The sequence below is a fragment of the Pezoporus occidentalis genome, unplaced genomic scaffold, assembly GCF_034315485.1.
Source record: "Pezoporus occidentalis ecotype Australia unplaced genomic scaffold, CSIRO_AGI_Poc_V1 ctg25, whole genome shotgun sequence".
Classification (NCBI taxonomy): Eukaryota; Metazoa; Chordata; class Aves; order Psittaciformes; family Psittacidae; genus Pezoporus; species Pezoporus occidentalis.
Window position 1 is genome coordinate 3,209,259 of NW_026914394.1, and position 20,312 is coordinate 3,229,570.

At 37.5% G+C, this 20,312-nt stretch overlaps 1 protein-coding gene across 7 annotated transcripts in view; it reads right to left on the reverse strand.

Annotated features, from left to right (window-relative positions):
* LOC134165953 (BEN domain-containing protein 5) overlaps window positions 1-20,312 on the reverse strand; it is a 954,442-nt gene that overhangs the window by 711,172 nt on the left and 222,958 nt on the right. For all 7 annotated transcript variants that reach the window (XM_062623212.1, XM_062623211.1, XM_062623208.1 and 4 more), the window contains exon 4: window positions 3,043-3,137. In XM_062623212.1, the coding sequence (XP_062479196.1) occupies window positions 3,043-3,137 (95 nt within the window). The remainder of the gene's footprint in view (window positions 1-3,042; window positions 3,138-20,312) is intronic.

Genomic DNA, 20,312 nt, shown 5'->3' on the forward strand with positions numbered 1-20,312 from the left:
ACCAGAACATCTGTGTCCACACAGTGTGCTTTGATGACAGTGATATACTCCATTTACATCAGTAACACGGAGCTGAACCTTGATGCTGACTGCATTTAAAGATCTTACCCCACAGGGCAAGAGAATACAGGTCAAAAACGTTGATCTGTGTTTGACACACTCTCTACTTCAAGAGCACTTGGCAGTGATTTGTTCCAGAGTCAAGAATCAAACTCAACAAAACGTTGCAAAGCTCGGAGCCATGTCTGCATAACCACATTCGAAACAAACATTAAAATTCACAGTCTCTGGAGGCCAATCTACTTTTGGTATGCAGGATTTTGTGAGAAATATGGTCAAATTCTATCCTGGATACAGAGGGAACTTTCTCATTTAAATCAAAAGGGCCTAACTTGGGCTTGAGCGTCTGTTCTTAAGAGGAATAATGTACCTACATCTCTTGTATGCAAAAAGGAAAATAGACAGTTTATCACCCTAAACTCAAACCTGGTTATATAAAGAGGAGTGGAATAGCTGTGTGTGATACAGCATTGTTTCTATCAGCAAGGCTAGAGGGAACTGGGAGAATTTCAGTATGGATCACATGCCACCACAGGCAGGCACAATAATGATGAACTCCTCAAGTATTTGGTACAAAATAATTCAGAGATGAAGGACTGAGCACTGTAACAGAACATCTGGAGAGCATAGCTTCTGGTAATCTTCCTTTTAACTTGATTTTAAAATCTTTTCTGTTTTTTCATCTTTTTTTGTCATTAATATATCATTTTCTCATTTAATTCTATTACATCCACTCACCTGCTATGCTGACTTACATCTTAATATAAGGTGGAGAGTTCCAGTGGTTTCCTTCCACAATTCTGAATCCTGAGCACCCTCATGTAAACCTCAGCACTTTCACAGCATAGAATGATTCAGTATTGCTTACAAGACTAATATACACAAAGCATCAAATGGGATCAAATTGATGCAGCTAGATATTGCCCTGTTCATGTTCAAGGACCACAGTTACCTGTATGCTGTATTAGCAACTGCAAGTACTAGTAAATACTTTTTCAGCAAACAGAGAAAGAGAAAATTTTGTTTACAGGTTTCAGTAGAATGCCATGGAAACAGATACAGAGGTAATTGTAAAAGGCACAATCCAAAGGGAAGACAGCTCTAATCGAAAGCATATACCCAAAAACAATGTATGTGTTTTCCCACCTGGAAAATGCATGGATAACTCCTATTAACATCAAGACAAAAAATTATACCGAGTAGACCCCGATATCACTAAGGTCCCTGATAAGGGTATGAATTAATGAGCGCCTTCAAAGTACAGCAAGATGTTTTCATACACACACTATTAGAAAAGAAATAAAAATAGCTTAAAATGATCTTTTTAAAGAAAAACATTACAGCTAGAATTTCTGAAACAGTATTAAAGTATGGTAGTAGCCCTGTACAAGGAAGCTGCTCAGCACCTGCTGCCTACACTGTGCCTCGCTCCAGGCAATGTTATTCATTCCTCACTTTCATGGAGCAAAATACATCCCCTAAAAATATAAAACACAAAAATAAATAGATCTCTGGGGAAATGGAAGAGAAATCTGTTTTAAAAATAGCGAAGGAGCCTATATGTTCTAGAAAAGCCTATTTTGCATTGTTTTGTAAGATTTACACTTTAATTTGAAACCAAAGTAAGGCATAAAATTTGTATGAAAGCAATATCTGATTTATAGATAAACTTATACACAATATACTTAGCTGCAAATACCAGACCCCAGTGAGACAAGGAAAAGGTTTTGAAAGATTATTAAAGTATGTTTGATGAATGTGGCCCTGAAAAGCCCCGAAAGATTTTTCTGAAGTTAAATAGTAAACACAATTAACACGACTTCTGCTACAAAAAACACTAAACACAACGGATTTTTTTAATTAATTTTCAATGTTATTACATGTTTCTATTGAGCTGGAATTGACTCCATCCACTAACTGTACTCTCAGACAGCTCTTCTGTCCATAAGACCTTACCATCTAGATAAAAAAACAAATAGCCATTCTGCTGATCATACGAAGAGGAAGCCATACAGTAACCATGATCTTATGACCACCGGAAGTTAACATCTTGTGGGTTAAAGTTTTGTGACAGTAGAAGTTTTTAAGAAAGATATATTTATGATGTTCAGATAATGTGCAGCTTCATCAAATGTATTACTAATTAACCGATAAAAAGGAGCAGGTGTAAAGGCTTACAAGAATACATTACTGTACACTTACAGCCTAACCTCACTATCCGTATTCAAACAAGACTCCTAGCTAAAGGCAAATCACATAATTCTTGGGAGTCCTGCATGCATTAGGACACCTTAGATTTACATATTATTATTCACAGTACATGTTTCATTACATTTGCTTTGAGAAAATGTACCATCTATATGGGTATTCATGTGTTTCACATGGGCATGACTTTCTCAGTTGTCTATATTACGTAGCTTATGACCAGATTGTTTGGCTTTCTTCCTTGGATAAAGCAGCCAGCAGAGTGCTTCTTCACAAGGTCAACTCAGAAGGCAGAGCCTACATTCTTCCACTAAACTAACATCATCCAAAACAGGGAGAACAAATCCAAACAGCTTTTCAGAGCCAGTCCAGGCCCAGTCCCTCTCCCACATTGCTTGCAAGCTTTGTTTGGGAGACGGCTAGCTAAGACAGGCCAAAACTGGGCCAGGAACTGTCCTAACAGTTGTATGGTGAGGATGGCACTGAAAAATAACTTGCCCCAAGCCCTGACTGCTCAGTTTGCTTGAACAGACATTGCTTCAATCATGTTGTTTGAACCAAGGCACTACAACACACCATCACAGCAAGACTGGAATGGGTTGCCAGAGTTCATGCTGTCCATCTGCTCCAAAGAGAACCTGTCTTCACAACACTGCTCTTGAAGTTCTCTCCTACTGTTACGAAAGCGTGCACCTAAGCCATAAAGTTTTCACTACAAGAAACTGCCAGATAAAACACTCTTATCTCACTAAGTAAGTTTTTGAAAGGATAACTTACCATTTTGGTCTGCTTGTGGATTTCACCATTGGAGCCATCCCATCCCTATAGAGGCTTTTTGTTTTACTGAAGTTGACAACATTGAAAATTACTCTCTGGAGGAGAAAAAAGAGAGAGAGGTCAGTTATAAATTACAAAAGAGTTTACATGAGACTGTATATACCAGCTGCATAAAAATAACACAGAAAATATATGGAATACTTATGTATCTTATGAATTAGAGCTACTTTCCACAGATCTTGGATATCCACAGATATCCTTGGATATCCACAGATAATGGGTATCCTGTCTGTTCCTGGTATTTTAACAGTCTATATCGTTTTACATTGCAGTGAATGGAATGTACGTTTTGAATTTAGTATGCTGGTTTTTCAGTAAGTATTCTAAGCCACACAATAAAATAGGTTACTCAGATCTAAAACAGAAAAGCAAACCCGGTTAGTTGCAGGTACTGTTAGAGAGGTTGATGGAAAGCTGTGATAGACAGAGTAGCAGACCTCATGAAAACCTTTCAGCTGCTTCATAGAATCATACAACAGAATCATAGAATCATTTAGGTTGGAAAATAACTTTAGGATCATCAAGTTCAACCATCACTCCAGCACTGTCAAGTCCACCACTAAAGGTTGTCCCCAAGCACCGCATTTGCACCTTTTAAATACCTCCAGGGATGGTGACTCAACCACTTCCCTGGCAGCCTGTTCCAATACCTGACAACCTGAAATTTTTCCCAATATCCAATCTGAGCCAATCCTGGCACAACATCCCTCTGTAAAGTCTTCCTACCCCCCAGCAGATCAACAGTATCAGCAACTTGGTGTCATCTGCAAATTTACTGAGGGTGCCCTTGATCCCTCAACCTGCACAGCAGCAGGAAAAACTAAAGTTTTCTCATTTTCTTTCCCCAAAGAAAGGAATATTTTTTTTTCACTTCCCTCTGCAAAAGGAAGAATTTTCCTCTGCAAATCTGTACAGGATACCTACACAGTAGAAACCACACATAGCCGTCATTCATTTGAATATGATAGAGAAGAAGACGAGTCAAATTCTGCTCTCAGTTTATACTAATAGCTTTGGGAAAACTAGCTAATATTTATCAGTTCAAAGGAAAAGCAAAATCTAGATCTTTGCTGCTAATGGACTGGTACTGAAAGTAAATTCATGCTGAATGAAGAAAAGAGAAAACAGACAAAACCCTCTTCCTCACCATCTGTCTGCTCTAAGTCATTTTATGCAAAATTAGTTATTCTGCTTCTCTTAAGAAAGTCTAGGTTGGATTTAGCTCATTTCATATAGTACATTTATTTTGCAGACTTTAAATCCAGTATACCTGGTTTGTCATATTTTTTTGATAACCAACTTTAATGCACACATCAAACCAAAATGTGGAGACTAGTTTAATTTTGATATAATATAAAGGATATAGTAATATATTCCATTTTTACCTGTCTCTTCAAATTTCTTTTTCAGAGGTATCAGTGAAGACAGACCACTAAAAATAGCGGCCTAAGAATACCCTAAGTAGTCACACATTTGTTTTTAGAACAAACTATTGCATTGTTTACACTCCTGAATAATGGTTCCTGAGAAGCCTGAGAATTAAATAGCAACTGTTTGAAATCAGACAATTCTGACTAAAACAGTCACATCAATTAAGCTTTCATATGTAAAATTCTGCAAAAACAAATCTGGACCTTCCAGGCAGTCTGCTCAGACAAGAGTGATTTAGAACATTAAAGTGATAGCAATCAGCAGTGGGACACTTACAACAGGAGCCATGCACGTTTACACTCCTATGTGGGGCAGATAGGAATCCAGGTAAACCATCTACTTAATTATGTCTAAACTAAAGTTTTTCTGAGGAGAGGTAGTGTTGGAGAGTTTGTAAATGGAAGCACAAGATGCTCTGTGTGCAAGCTCTGCAAATTAGCCAAAACAAAATCTAAGAATAAGCTGTCGGTTTTACTGAAACGGACTCAAAACCTAGCCAGTTAGAAAAACACTCCTTTAATGATGTTAACTCAGTTTTGTACCTACGTTAATGAGCAAACTATATATCCCTATACATGAGTTTTCATTAATTCCGCCTATTGCAGCATTTTGAGGTTTCTAATGGTCATGAGTTGAGTTTATTTTTGCAGCTCTTGCTGGAACCATGCATTCCATTTACAAAAGGTTGCATTTGTAATCTTAAGTATTTAGGATACTGCTTCTCTGATGAAATATCCATCTTGGGAGGCCTCTAGTTATTTTCCATCTTTGCATGTTTACAATGTATGGCTCAAAGTTAGAAAATGATATTTAGGTCTCTCTATTCCACACTCTACATGGAAATATTTTCCTGTATTAAAATGCTGAGTTTCTCCTCTGTTACTTAACTCTGTTCGTATTTGTGAAAACAAATTAGGTTGCAACAAATTGGTTTGTTAATCTCGATGTTTGCATGGAGTGAATGAAACAAACAAGATCTCTCCAAACCAATTGCATTAAACTTTGGATGCAATCGTGTCACTGTTGGAAAGAGAAAGTTGCTAATTTTGTTCCATACTGACTCAGAGCAGACAGCTGGTAGAGAATGTTCTTATTCCAATCAAGCTTATTTTGTATAATGAGTTGGGCAAATGTACACAACTGGGTAAGCAACGTATATAAAAACAAAAATATGCAGCTCATTTAACAAAACAGTGCAGATTATAACATTTCTACCGCTCCTGTTCAGCACGGAGCAAGCAGTTAGCAATGCGTGCAGTTCTCGCAGCATGGAATAGAGCTAGATTGGCAGAACCAAAAATTTAACAGCACAGAACAGAACTTTATCAACATACACCACTGAAGTAATAAAGTACACAAACTGAAGCACTCAAATAAGCAGCTGAACTCAGTCAAGTATTCCTGGTGATAGTTAAAGCAGTCCATGCAGCTCAGCCAGTGGAGTGTGCGAAAATGTAATGACTACAGTATACACACCTTAGCCAGGAAAATATGCAGCTTGCTCAATAATGTATGCAAGCATCTTTGAACTGAAGGCTATAATAAAAAGGTTGTGATACAGCATCAAGGTTTTGCTGAACAAATCTCTTTTTTGGTCTAATTTTGGTCTCTACTGACGCTCTCTAACGCACCAGTTATACCCCGTAACGAGGAAAAGAACTAGATATACACTATGCACATGAAAACATGTTTCTGTAGGAAAATTATCACTATTGTGTATGTGTTTATGAATTCTAGAGATGTGCAATGGGTGGCATTTTATAAGCAATATGATTCAGATATTCAAAAATGAAAAAAGACCTAGCAACTTTTATTTATTTTTTTAAAGAAGTGCCAAGTTAAGAAAATAAAACTAGATTCAATGCACTTACAGATTCCCTAGAAATTGCCCTGGTCTCCAGAGCATCAATCCAGAGGAAAATGGCATAAATCTTTCCAATAAAAATACTTGTATTCATTTTGTAGGGTACGAACAGCACTAAAAGAAGCAATATTCAAACTGACGCTGTACCAGAAATGATAATTGTATGATTTCACTTCAGTTATGGTACATTATCAATCCACTGCATTATTCTGACAAACTGATCTGCAACTTCTGGGTCAGTGGAAGAGGCATGGTGTAAAACAGCCTCCAGGTACACCACCAAGTAAAACCCTGCTATCTGGGGGGTGTGCAAGGATGTATTGTGGCTTGGAACTAGATGATCTTTAAGGTCCCTTCCAACTCTAACCATTCCATGATTCTGTGATTCATCTTATGGAGGAAGAGGACTGCTGCAGACTCAGACTTCATGTATAGACTGCATGTTGGGGAACATGAGACAAGGCAGGGATATTCTGCCTTCTGAGAGAAGATGGAAGATGTTCTCTTTCCAAATGTGCAGTAAGTATGCATTTGGAAGTATCTTGCTGCTAAAACCATTAAGAGGGAAAAGTGAAGAAAGGCTTGGTCCTGCCTTTAGACTTAAAATTTACTGATTAAATCTGCTTTTCCCAATAGACCTTTGCAAACTTACTTCTGGAATTAAAAACACAAACAGATGTTAAGGGATGCTCAGTGGTTTTAGCATGAGCAAGATAAAGATGAACCTTGAACATAAGGGGAAAAAATGGCTTAAATGTGTCACACAATTCATCTTATTGCCAGAAGTCTGCAGTTGCCTGACTGAGGCTAGAAGGAGCTGATAGGTATTTGTGGGGCAACCACACATCAAGGTGATTTTGGAATGGAGCTGAAGGCATTGAGCATGAATAGTCATATTGCACATCACATTCCAACAGGTCTGTGTGAGCACAGGGTGAACTCTGATCCATTAAACGTTCATTGTTCACCCACGTTCTGGCAAGTTTTCCACCTGAACCTACCAACTGAAGCACATACATCCAAAAAAAGAGCCACATCTTTGCCAAAGGTTAAGTGCCTTCCCCCAGCATAAGGACACACCAGATCCCTTCAAAAAGACTGCCAGGTTTATTTTGTGTGGTTTTCCCTAGACGACTTCTCAGGAATAGCTGAGCTGCCTTGACTGACATTAAAAGACACAAAAAAACCCAACAAACAAACTGAAGAACACCACAAAATTCTGCCTGAGGCAGACACCTGGCACAGAAAATTTTGTGTCAAATCACTAAGTATGAGAAGTTATAACTAACTGAAAATAGGGTTTGCAGTAGGAAGTGTCAGCATCCTTAATACCGATGTAACGTACACATACTAAATATTAACAATTATATAATATGTTAAAGTAATAGCATTATATCGTAAATTCAGTGGACACTCCTGCATGCAACAAGTATGACACCAACTTCACTATGAGCTGACAAAGTACATGGGGACCAATTGTTTGAAGTCAGGCAGAACCAATTTCACCATTTAACCATCCACAATAAGAGGACTGGTCACTAAGTAGTAATGTTGAGGCCTGTTGAAATTAAGTCTGAGCTTTTGTGCTCTGACAGCATTAGAGAGCCAAAGCTCTGGGATACCATGGTGCTTTGTTTTGCTTCGCTTCCACTGCTGGATGTGTTGGTTTCATCTCCTGCTGATTCTTTAGATATTACAGTGTTTTATGAATTCCTGAAACCTGCACCTTTTTGTGAGCTGCTGCGCTGGTGAAATTCTTGGTTATATTATCCTTTTCTTACTTCCTTCTTCTAAAATCTTTTAGAAACGTAACTTTTCATCCCTTTAAAGGGCAGATCTACTTCAGAATAGCATTCCATTAGAGAAAACAGAAAGGGGAAAAAAAACCCAACCCAAACAAACAGCAGACAACACAAAGAAAGAACTTCTCAAGCCCACCCCACAACTTGTGAGATTTTAAGTCACCATTTCTGAATGTCAGAAACTGGCAACATGAGATTGCTGCCTTCTCACGAAGAAGTGCTGCATTGTGATGTTCGTGTCAGAAGGTCTTTGGGATCTTTCCTGACAAAGCACCTTATACAAAGCTATACAAAAATAAATTATACTGGCAGGACTTCAAACTGGAGAGGAAAAAAGTGTCACCTGCAACTGTTATCAATGCTGAAGAAAACAAATAATATAAGTCAGGGCTGTGCAAAATCCCCAGTGAAAATTTACAAAGCTCATTTTTCTGACCTTTGAAAATTTAAATCATTCATTACTGCTAACATTTTAAAATTTAACCCATACTTTCTATTTCCCTTTGTAGGAACACATGTCCTTTCAGATGGAGAAGTTTTTAATATTGATAGCTTTTCGCCTTCCCTTCTGCTAAGAAGGTTTCAAACCCTGGTGATGCCCAGGAGGGGAAAATAAACCCTCACCTACTGAGGAAGGATGTGATGGACCATCCAGAGCTCCACCAGGCTCACTAATCAGCTGCACCTGCATCTTGTTAATTGGAAATTGTCAAGTCTTCCAAGGTAACAAAGTCTTAGGAAAGTGATGCAGAAAATGGGCTGCAGGTTGTGTATTATAGGATCAGTTTTCCCTTGGCAGAACTCTTCATTTAGTTACTTAGAGAAATGCAAAAAGCTGGGCTGTTACAAAGAGCAACGTTAAAATAAGACTCGAAGGATTTCAGTACAGAAAGACCTCCAATACATTGCTATGCCAACTATAAAATGAGCTTAGCATTTATCATGGTATTTATCCGTGTATTTGAGACATTCATGCCAGCCCCACACCCATAAGCTGTATTAGTGTTTTTCAGTTAATGGGGCATAACTATATCTTAATGATAAAAATACTTCTTAAATAATAACCAATTTAACCATTTGCCCTACTTATCTGTCCTTTCTGGCAGTTCTTTCTCTGCCTCCAAACCAAAACGCTTAAGCACAGTCCCACAGGACATGTAACACCTATGTAAGGGAGTGTTTCCCATTTGGAATTTCACCAGCAAAAATCAGCTCTATCTCACTTAGATCTGGAGCAGGGGAGCTACATACTGTGGGGAAGTCCTCCTTCTAGCAGAAAGCTTTCAAGAGGCTTTACAGAGGAATTTCTATGTCTTCTTCAATGTCATTGCTGTGGACTGATCAGCAGCTGACTTCTGTGCATGACCTGTTGGACTTAAACATTGTGAGGGCAAGAGTCACTCCACCTTTCTTGTAAAAATGCAAAATCTGTTGTGGAACACCCTCCCATGTCATTGGAAGTCCACTTTCTGTTAAAGGTTTTACTTTTCATCATCATCAATAATCTGAGGCCTTCAACTGAAAACTCAAAAATGTCCATTTAGAAAGCCAGCAGTGCCATGAGTTATTCCCAAGAGAGCATGGAACGTCTCTCTTGGGCCAAAATCTCAAAGGGAACTTCAAGTGTGTCACAGGCATATATTATAGTGTGTTGATTCATTAAAAAGAAAATAGTAAGGGTCCTGACAGGATGTCGTTTTTTAAACCAAGCCAGCAACTAAGTACCATGTACCCACTCACTCCCTTGTTGAGCAGGATGGGGAGGAGAACTGAAAGAATGTAAATCCCACCGGCTAATGACAGTTTAAAATAAATTATAATATAATAATAATGATGATAATTATAATGATAACAAGAATAATAATGGAAATAACTAGGAAAGATATAAAACTAAAAGGTGAAAGGAAAAAACACACCAATAAACACAAGTGATGCACAATACAATTGCTTGCCACCCACTGACCAATACCTGGCCCATTCCCGAGCAGCGATCATCCCGCTTCCCAGCTAACTCCCCCCGTTTATATACTCTTCATGATGCTCTATGGTATGGAATACCCCTTTGGACAGTTTGGGTCAGGTATCCTGTCTTTGGTTTCTCCTGGCTTCTTGTGCCCCTCCTCACTGGCAGAGCATGAGAGACTGAAAAGCCCTTGACTAGGGTAAGGGCTACTTAGCAACAACTAAAACATCAGTGTGTTATCATCACTGTTCTCAGAGTAAAACCAAAACCCAGCACTGCAGCAGCTACTAGGAAGAAAATTTACTCTATCCCAGCTGAAACCAGGAAACTGGGCATATAACCAGGCTACAGAGGTATTAGGTATTTAAATTAGGTTTCAAACTGAAAGCTTCTTGCCAAACTTTTTCTGTTCTTTGTAGCAAAAGGTCAAAATATTTGGGGAAAAAAAAAAGGCATCTTTATTTAAACAGCTCAGAAAAAAAGGGCACTTTCATTTTCTGTTCCTTATATTTTCATATATATGGTCTTTGGCAAAAGAGTCACTTCTAGTTATATTGCTATGAAATTGCAGAGCCACAGGAATATGTGAGCAACTTTTTATTTGATGTTTGATAGGTGTCCTGTCTGCTGGTCTTGCCATTGACTTTCTCCATATACATGGGTAATATTTTCAGGAATCAGTTGAAATATAAAATGAGAAAACAGTGCATGGTCTTTCACTGACACCTTCTTAACTAGCTAAATTATTTCCTAATATATTGCATGCCTGTTACAGCCATTGCCAGATGACATTTGAAGTAGTGTCATGTATTAAACTCTTTATACATAATTACAGAAGCTATCCATGTTTAGGTTCTATCTTCTTTTCAATCAGTATTATGGCTGCAGGTGGATAGTAACAGCTGGCTGTTCTGGAACGTGTGAGCAAAATTTGCGGATATCTTGCATCCCTCAAGAGGAAGCAGCTGAAAAGATGTTTTCCTTTCCCTAATAGAAATTATTTAGCCGGTGAGAAGAAATGCTACAAAGTTTAGTAGGTTTTCAAACAGTCATAATAATTACCTGTTCTTAACGGTTCAAAAAGACAATGCTATCAAGGATACGTTTTCTGGCCCAAATCCTGTTCATGGTGCAGGGCCCACAGGAGGCCTGTAAACAATGAGATCAATCTGGGAAAAGAGAAAAGGGCCAGGAAAAATCTCCACAGCATTGTTATAGGGAACCACTGTAAAGAAAAAAAAACCCTGTTTATGAGCATTGGCATAAGGTGTGCCACTGAAGACCAGAGAATGCAGCACTAAGTTCATGTAAGAGCACCCTGCTCACCTGTTCTTTTTTCCCTATAAAGTCTGCTTTTCTGGGTCCTTCATAATGCACAGCCTATGATCCAGAATTAAAGCCTCCCTTACCGGCAAGAGATATACTTACCAACAAATCAGACATTTATGACGGATACCAAAGTGATGTACAGCTATAATTACTCAAGCTTAAAGCATGCAGGTGGAGTGCTGAAAACTGACACTCTCACAAAAATACTGCGAGAGAGTAGGTGAGAGTGGCTCTAACAATGAGAGAGTGGCAGTGATATTTGTATGTATCATGCTTCTGCTCAACCCTTGAAAACACAGAAGGTAATAATCACAATTTAAATAGCATGCAAACACAAAGGCAGCAATCCATCTGATGCCCAGGCTGGAAGATGAGAATGAAAAAAACCCTTTTCAAGTGCAGGTCCTTGTGAGAAGCAAAAGAAAGATAAAGAAAGCCCTGCTAAGGGAGAGATTTGGATGAAGCTTTTCCAGCAATTGTTTACTTTGGATTTCTGCAGCTGCCATTTTTCACAGTTAAAAGCTATTGTTTGTCTGGAGCTCGTGGGAAAAACCTGTGGGGGAAGAGGATGATAACACATAGAAAGAAAGACAGGATATATGGGAGAGCTCAAAACTAGCACCAATATATTTGCCTCAGTGTTCTCTGATGGGTTACAAAAACAAAGACATTTTGATGTGCACAATCACTAGTTATTACTGCCAGCAGTCCTAGTCACGTTACTGGGATCATAGCTTTGCAAAGTACAAAACCTCTTTATTTACTTCTCCAGTAACTAAGCACAGATGGGCTTTGTGTCCAGGTTATTCACGGAGGTCCTTGGTTTTCTCTTGTTTTTAATTCAAGCGTTTTGGTTGCTGTTACAATGAAACCTTTGAACCTGCTCTGCTCTTCCAAGCATGGCTCTGAATAGTAATAGAAAAAGTTTTTTCCATATTGTTCCCTTATATTTAGACAGATTTGGAATTGGATCCTTTCTGGAGTAGCTGCAGTGCTGATGAAAAACACCCTAAATTTGTTTTGTGTTAAAATATAAACTCTATGTTATCAATTTCATTAAACTAAAAGATACTGTTGCAGCATGTACACTCTTGTTTTCTTCTGCAAAATTACTAATCCCTTCTATTTTTGTAGAGTTAAAATACTGTTTTTTTACATGCTCCTCTTAGCTGTATCTTTTGGCAATACTGCAATATTCCCACAATTCACTGATTTCTATCAGAAAATGTAATCGATATGTTAGTGTACATTGGAATCTTAGCACTGACAACCAGTAGCTTGGGGTATTGATTTGAAAAAACTGTTCGTGATTTCTCCAGTACTTCAGCACTCTTTCTTGTATTTTCAATTTTCACCCCCTTGAATTCTACTATAAGTGTCCGACTGATATACTAAGAGACTATTCGAAGTGCTTCAAAAGAAAACCCAAGGGTAAGTAGAAGGAAATCTGATCTAGTTCCTGCTATTTTTGTACCTGTCTATTTGACATTGTGAATAAGATCTCAGAACTGCCTTAACCAACCATAATAGCAAGGGGATATATGAATTGTCCTCCCAGCTTTGAAAATCCCATTCTAAAGCTGAAATGCTGAATGTTAGATTCAAATGATGATCTCTGCCTGTTTGCAAAGGCGATTCACAGTGTGTGAATAAACATGTTTTGGCAGTGTGATGAACAGAGCAGCTAAACAAAAGAACTGGGAGGATTTCAATAAGAAAGTTAAGTGTCTCAAAGCAATGTGCTCTGTGCTGCATTTGAACAATGAAGGTGTCATTCCTCCCTGTCACTAACCCCAAAGTGAGGGGAAAAAAATAAAGAGTCAACGATGATACTGCATCATTACTGGGGAATGCAGTATAACTGCAGCCAGTCATGTCCTCCTATTTTCAAATGCCATTTGGTAAAACTTATGTCTCATCCTGACTGAGCTTTAAATGCGGATAAAAGAACATTCGTATTCAGAAATGCTCTCAAACACATAAATATTTAGCCTCACTTTGAAGTGTTCCCAGAGACTGAAAGTTAAGCAAACATTCACACTTCCTTCCAGAATAAGGGTGGATTTCTGATTCAGGATTTAAGACAGTCTAGCAATATAGGTAAAAGAAGTTGAATTTGCCAAAATCCCATAGGCCAATTTATCCTTGGCAACTGATCAGTGTATATTGGAAGTGACGTTTCTGCAGCTTTGGGATGCAGGAACATTTTTATTACTGTTACAGATCAACTTTAAATGTAATATTGTTTTGTTAGTTTATGTAAATCAATCTGAAATGCTGAATGAATAAAAGGAATTTGAAAATGGATCGCTCATCTTTATTGGCTTTGAACTAGTGAGTATATGGGACTTTGCTGAAACTACTACATTATATTAAGTTAGAAGAAACACTGCCTAGACTCTGAGCAAGTCTCAGCACAAATTCTGGTAATTTTCCACCAAAAATGAGTCTCCAAAAAGAGATAAATACAGCACAGTGCTGAACATCTTCTCTAAAGAAATCATATTGTATATGACCAAAGCCCCTTTCAATATCTTACAGATTTGATTTTACTTCAGCTCACTTCCAAAAGAAAGTGTAGAAATCTGCTTCAAAGTACCCTCTTGGTAGAGAAAACATCATCTCTAAATGGCTGCTTATTCTTCTACAAAGCAACAGTAACAGCAGACTGCAGCTATGAGGCTACTATGAATTCTCTGTGCATTTTAACAGGTAAATTCTGCACTCTTTAATATGCTGGTTTGATGGAATACTCAAAGTTGCTGAAAACCCTTCTGGGGAAATGTGAAAATTGATAACACTGCTTCATAACACAGTACTTTAATACAACATCTCAATATTAACCATAACGCTGAAAAAGATCTTTTACACTTTGTGTTGTTCAATTTTTTCCTATTGGAAATGACTCAGGAGATTTTTTGGAAACAATATGTAAATATAATTCCTTTCAGATTTCCTAGAATTCTGAAATCTTAACAGCAGAATACATAAACTATTTGCAAAGAAATTTGCCACCAAAGATACCAGGCATTTTTCAGTTCCCTGATGAAGTAATCACAGCTGGTTTTCCAGAGTATGGTTTAAACTGTAAGCACAGCTTGCCAAAACACTAATGCAGTTTGGGCATTTTGGGGTTTTTTACTGCAAGGCATATAACACGTTTTCCTTTGGTTTTGCTTAAGCTTATAGTTATCACATCATGAACACTGCTCCGACAGCCAGCCTAGAACCATGTATCACAAAGTCAAAAGTCTTTGGTTAGCAAGTACAGGGAGAGAGAGGAACCCACTTATCACAAGGGAGGCAGGAAAGTATGAACCAACAGAAGTGTATGCAGTGGGATGGGTGGAATAAATAAAATATAAATAACTAAATACTAATAAATAAATAAAAATACTAATATGACCTTCAAAAATAATGAGGAGATTCCCGCAATACCGGGTCAGTGTTGTCAATAAAACACAGGTACATATTACATGGGAGAGTACCCATTACATGTCCTCCCTACACACTTGACACTGAATTCAACAGGAATTTTTGGTATGCCAGTAGTGAAGACTTAGGCTGTAAACGTGACTGTAAAAATAAAATGGTGATTCAGATTTTGGGTGTCAGCTGCAAGAGGAGCACACAGGGTGTCCCAAGCAGGTAAAATACATGGCTTAGCACTGCCCTACTTCTGGACCATTAGGGATTTCCTTGGCATAAATCAAAGCAACCTAAATCATATGCTCTAACCCCAGCTGCTAAGATACCAGAGTGGGAAAGCTGAGTCATTTATTCTCCAAGATAGCACCAAGTGCAAACTATGCCACCAAAGACTCCTCAAAACAGGGACCTTTTTTCTTCAGGTGACAATTACAGCACAACAGGCAGAACTTGTCCACACAAAACATTCAGATCAACATCTGCAGATAAATAATCCATTCACATCAAGTAGCACTTATGCTTTATGTTTAAAGGGTATAAAGGCAGTTTAATAGTATTGTCAGTTTAGTTGTCTAAACTGTGCCAGCTTTTATGAAACACTAACATAAAAATGTGACCAGGAAGAATTTTCCCTGTTAAATAATACCCATCTTCCAAAACTGTATGGCAGTCAGGTACCCTTTTTTTATAGAATCACAGAATGATTTGGGTTGGAAAGGACCTTAAAGATCATTTTTGTCCCATTGTTCTAACAGTTCATGCTTTAAGACTTTTCTTTCTCAAACAATTGACTGAAAAAAGCATGCCTATAGGAAAAAAAAGAAAAACAACAGCAACCTGGCAGGATAGATTAAAATTTTGTCCAAGTTTGTAACTCTATTACCCTAACCATAAACCAGATTACACAATATTTTACTAGAACACTGACAATTTTAAAACCTATTAAAAATATGAACAAATCAATAAAGATAAAGCTGAATTATACATATAAGGAACATTTTCTTTATTGAACTTTTCTTATAGATCGGTTTGAAATAACATTGTTCTAGACATTTGCTTGGATGAGCTTATTGCTCAGTTTTAAAGTGATAACTATAGTAGTTTTGCATTATGTCCTTACCAACAGCAAACAAGCAGAAAAATTGAAAAGCATTCAGATATAAACATATATGAAGTCTTCTGTAAATAGCTGCAGGGCTTTAATCACGTTAGCATGTTTATTATTTTAAAAACCCTGCTAAAATGCAGCTGGGAAAAGGAAGACTGCCTTATTATAAACATAACCACTGGTAACTACGTTGCATTACTGTAGTTACTTACATTTGCTGAGAAGACCTGTGTGCCTTATTAGAATTGATAAAAAATGATGATCCGTTATATCTGCATGAAATGTAAACCTGAGAAACTGTAAAATTTAAAAAGATGTTTCAATGTTTGCTAAAATATTTTCTTTTCTACGTGTAAATGCAGGATTAGCAGAGTAAATTATAGTTCAAAACCAGGGCAGCTCTTACCCCTGTCATCTTTGGTATCTCTGGCCACACTTAATTCTAAGTGGGCCTTAGCTTTCCTGACCTGATCACTACCTTCCAGGCCACCGTCTACTGTATTCCTCCCAGGCCACCTATCCTCACTTCCACCTTCTATAACTTTTTTTCCTTCTGAGCTTTCTCAGCAGCTTCTTATTCATCTCGGAGGCCTCCTGGCCTTCTTGCCCCATTTCCTTCTTATTGGGATGCAACGCTGATGAGCTTGGAGCAAGTGACTCTCGAATATCAATCAGCAACCCCACTGCCTTGTAGCGCTTTATCCTATGGAACCTTACTAAGCAGGCTCCTGAAGAGACCAAAGTCTTGAAGTCCAGGGCCATGAGCTTCTTGTGTGCCCTTCTCACTGCCCTGAGGATCTCAAACTCAACCATCTCATGATCACTGTAGCCAAGGCTTCTCTGGAGCATCACATTTCCAGCAAGCCCCTCCCTGTTGGTGAGCATGAGGTCAAGCATGGCACCTCTCCTTGTCGGCTCCTCTATCACTTCCAAGAGTAAATTCTCTTACACACAACTGAGGAACCTCCTGGAAAGCTTGTACCAGGTTGTACCGTCCCTGCAATAGATGTTGGGGTGGTTAAAGACCCCCATGAGGACAAGGGCTTGCAAGTGTGCTTCATTGTATTATATATACACCTAATTTTCCCAAAGAACTATGTCATCACATATATAGATCTTTCATATGAAAAAAACAGGGCAATTCAGTTCTCTTTTTGTCTTTTACCCCTGGGACAACCTCTCACAAGAAGAATTGTCAGTGCCTTATTTATAATGGCAGATCTCAGGTTTGACTCTGGCAGCTTTTGATCTCTTGATTGACCAACAGCTTTCAAATATTGAAGAATCTGATGCTTTTTTGGCATCCTGCAGTGTACCTAAACCTCAAAAGCAAGTTTTAATCCCAGAAGTGAATTACTGAAGCAGTGTAAACAAAACACAAACATCACAAAATGATGAATATCTCAAATGAAATATCTTTGTCAGACAGATGACAACTTCAGATCACTTGAAAAGCATTTGTAGAAACTCTTCAGTCTACAAACAAACTTGTTTTACAACCTAAAACTAAAAAAAATACATGAAAATAATGAATTATTAAAATGTCAAATATTCTTTTTCAACATCCATGCAAAAATTCAGATAGATCCATTCTTTTAAACATTTTGCCCCTGTAAAAAAAGATTCCTGAATGTTTCTACATCACAGAAATACATATAACTTCCTAGCTACAACACAACTGTCAGTAAACAACATACAAGAGCTTCATTGAAAACTGTCTTCAATGAAGGTCTCAGATGAGATTTATTGAAAGAGAACAGAATAAATGAGAGACTGTTATCATGTGAAGAAGTAACTTTTGATGAGTATGTGACAATGACAGTTATTTTATCCCTAGAAACCTCTTCTTGGATAGACTACATTGATTAGGCAAGACCTCTAGACAGATGCAGAATACAATTGTCCTAGATTTCAAATGGGAGAATGTCTATCTTTTTTTTTTTTTCTCTATTAATATGTTTAACTCTTAGCAAAGCTTCAGGGCTTTTTTTTTCCCTCTTGCAACAAGGGGAAGAGAAGGGAGAGTGGAAGAAGGAAGGGACCACACTATGCTGGTTGTTTTTTATTATTATAGTTTTAGCACAGCGATACAATAAAACTGGCTTGCCAATTTTCAGGTTTAAGTCCCTCAGTGCTGCTTTAAGGTTGTAGTGAATGACATGAAATACTAGATCGATGCCTTAGTTTATTAGGCATCTTACATTTCTTTTTTTAAGCAAAATGGAAATGGAGATAAAATGTTGTAGACTAGTAGGCTTTATACTGTAACCTTTTTATACTGACTATAACTACACTAACATAAAGATAGTTGCTATAATATCATTACTGGGAATCAAGGCACTTTGAAAATGTCTGTTCCTTATGCCAATTTATAGTGGAGTTAAATTAGCAATGAAGCACTGTACTAGTAACACATCCATTAATTAAAAAGGGAGGGGGGAAAAAGAGGCACAACAGAAATGTGAGAATACATTGGGAAATAATTCAAAGAGATTGGGGAATGACAGCAGAGGATTTGCCAGACTAATGAAATTCCTTGTTTCTAACCTTTAAATACCTGTGTGTACAGTACAAGGGCCCATTCTGGCTAAATCTGTGTTGTTAGGTTTACAAATAAAGCTGCTAAACCTTTTGCATTATTGATCAGTGACGGCATGCTTAGCCCACACATCCTATTTACATTTCATTTCTTTTACACTTCTAAGATATAACATGTCTTTTACAAAACAAGAGCTCTTCCCATTTAAACCCTGCAGTTTGTGTTCTTCATGCATTTTAATGGTTGTAAGCAATTTAGAAGGTTAGTCTTTGAATAGTAGATAAAACTGGCAATATTTATTGGTAAATAAATGTCTAATTATAATAATTTAGGAACCTTTCCAATATCATGTTTTTTCTAAATAAATAGCTTGAAAATTATCTCCTTTGTATACTGATGCTACTTAAATGAAAACTATAGAACAACTTACATCGTTCTAATGCTATAATGAAGAGATTTTGCACTTATTCAAAACACAATGCAAAAATGTTTTAATTTAAAAATAAAGAATAAAAAACGGGGATTCAAATATAGTCAATACATTCCCATGCTCTGCACAGAGACAAACTGAGCCCACCTTTCCAACTCTAGTAAAAGAGTGACCAGCGCAGCCCCAAGACAAATTGTGATGATGTGAGCCAGGTCTTGAAAAATTTCTCTTTTCAAGACTCATTATGACCAATTCTGATTCCTTGTGCTTGTTTCTGACCTTCTGGAGCAAGAGGATGCAAAGACTAAATTCTCTTTAATAGCAGATGTGATACAAACCCACTCACTTTCTGACCAGAATTATAAGTCTGTAAAAGAGAAAAGTTTTAAAACAGTTTCCAAATCTGCTCAGAGCATTCATACCACGAGGCAGTTTTAACATCAGTGTTTCTGAAACCAGAAAAGGAAAATCATCAGCCACTTCAAGCAGGTCCTGCTTTGACATCAGAAAGTCAATTCACTCAGCTTAGCAGCATTCAATTCTCAACAACATTTTGTTCTGGGTCTCTGTCAAGTTATTCTAGGCTGTGAAATTGTCAGGAATGATGGATGACTATCAGCCTTCTGCTATCTTCTTTGCTTCTCCTTAGAGATTTGTGGCTGCTGACTGCAAAGCAAATTCCTCTTTTCTTTTTTGCACAACACACCAAATGAACAACAGTAATTATGAGAAAGCCTACACTACAATTATTTTAGCACTTAACTTTGTATTGACATCTGTAAGAGACAGAGCTCTCTAGATTGATTAGCAATGATATAGCTTCCTGCCTTTTACTAATATTGCTGCAGTCATCCTTTACATACAATTTGCTCAAAAAAAAAACCAAAACCACTGTTTTTCTCTCTTAATATTTTAAATTACAAAGTGAGCTAATTACAGAAAATTTCTAATACTTTATGAATATTGGACATTACTATAGTGCCAGTGTTTCAAATTATGTAGTACTTGTACCGTAATCAAAACTGACATAAGAGAATAATTTAAGGATATGAAATAGGATTTTGCTGGGAAGATGCTAAAGCTGTATTATTGTTGAAATCCTTACTTGAACAAATCCTGTTCGGCCAGCCAGTGGCAGCCCTGGTATATATAGGGGAAAATTCTACTGAAAGCAGCATTAAACTTATTTACACATTGACATTTAAGCCATTTACTAAAAATAAGTACAGGAAGAAACATCTAGTCTGCAAAAAGAACAAATTAGGGACGAAAAATGCAATAGTGAGAAAAAATAACCTGGGACATCCTTCAAACT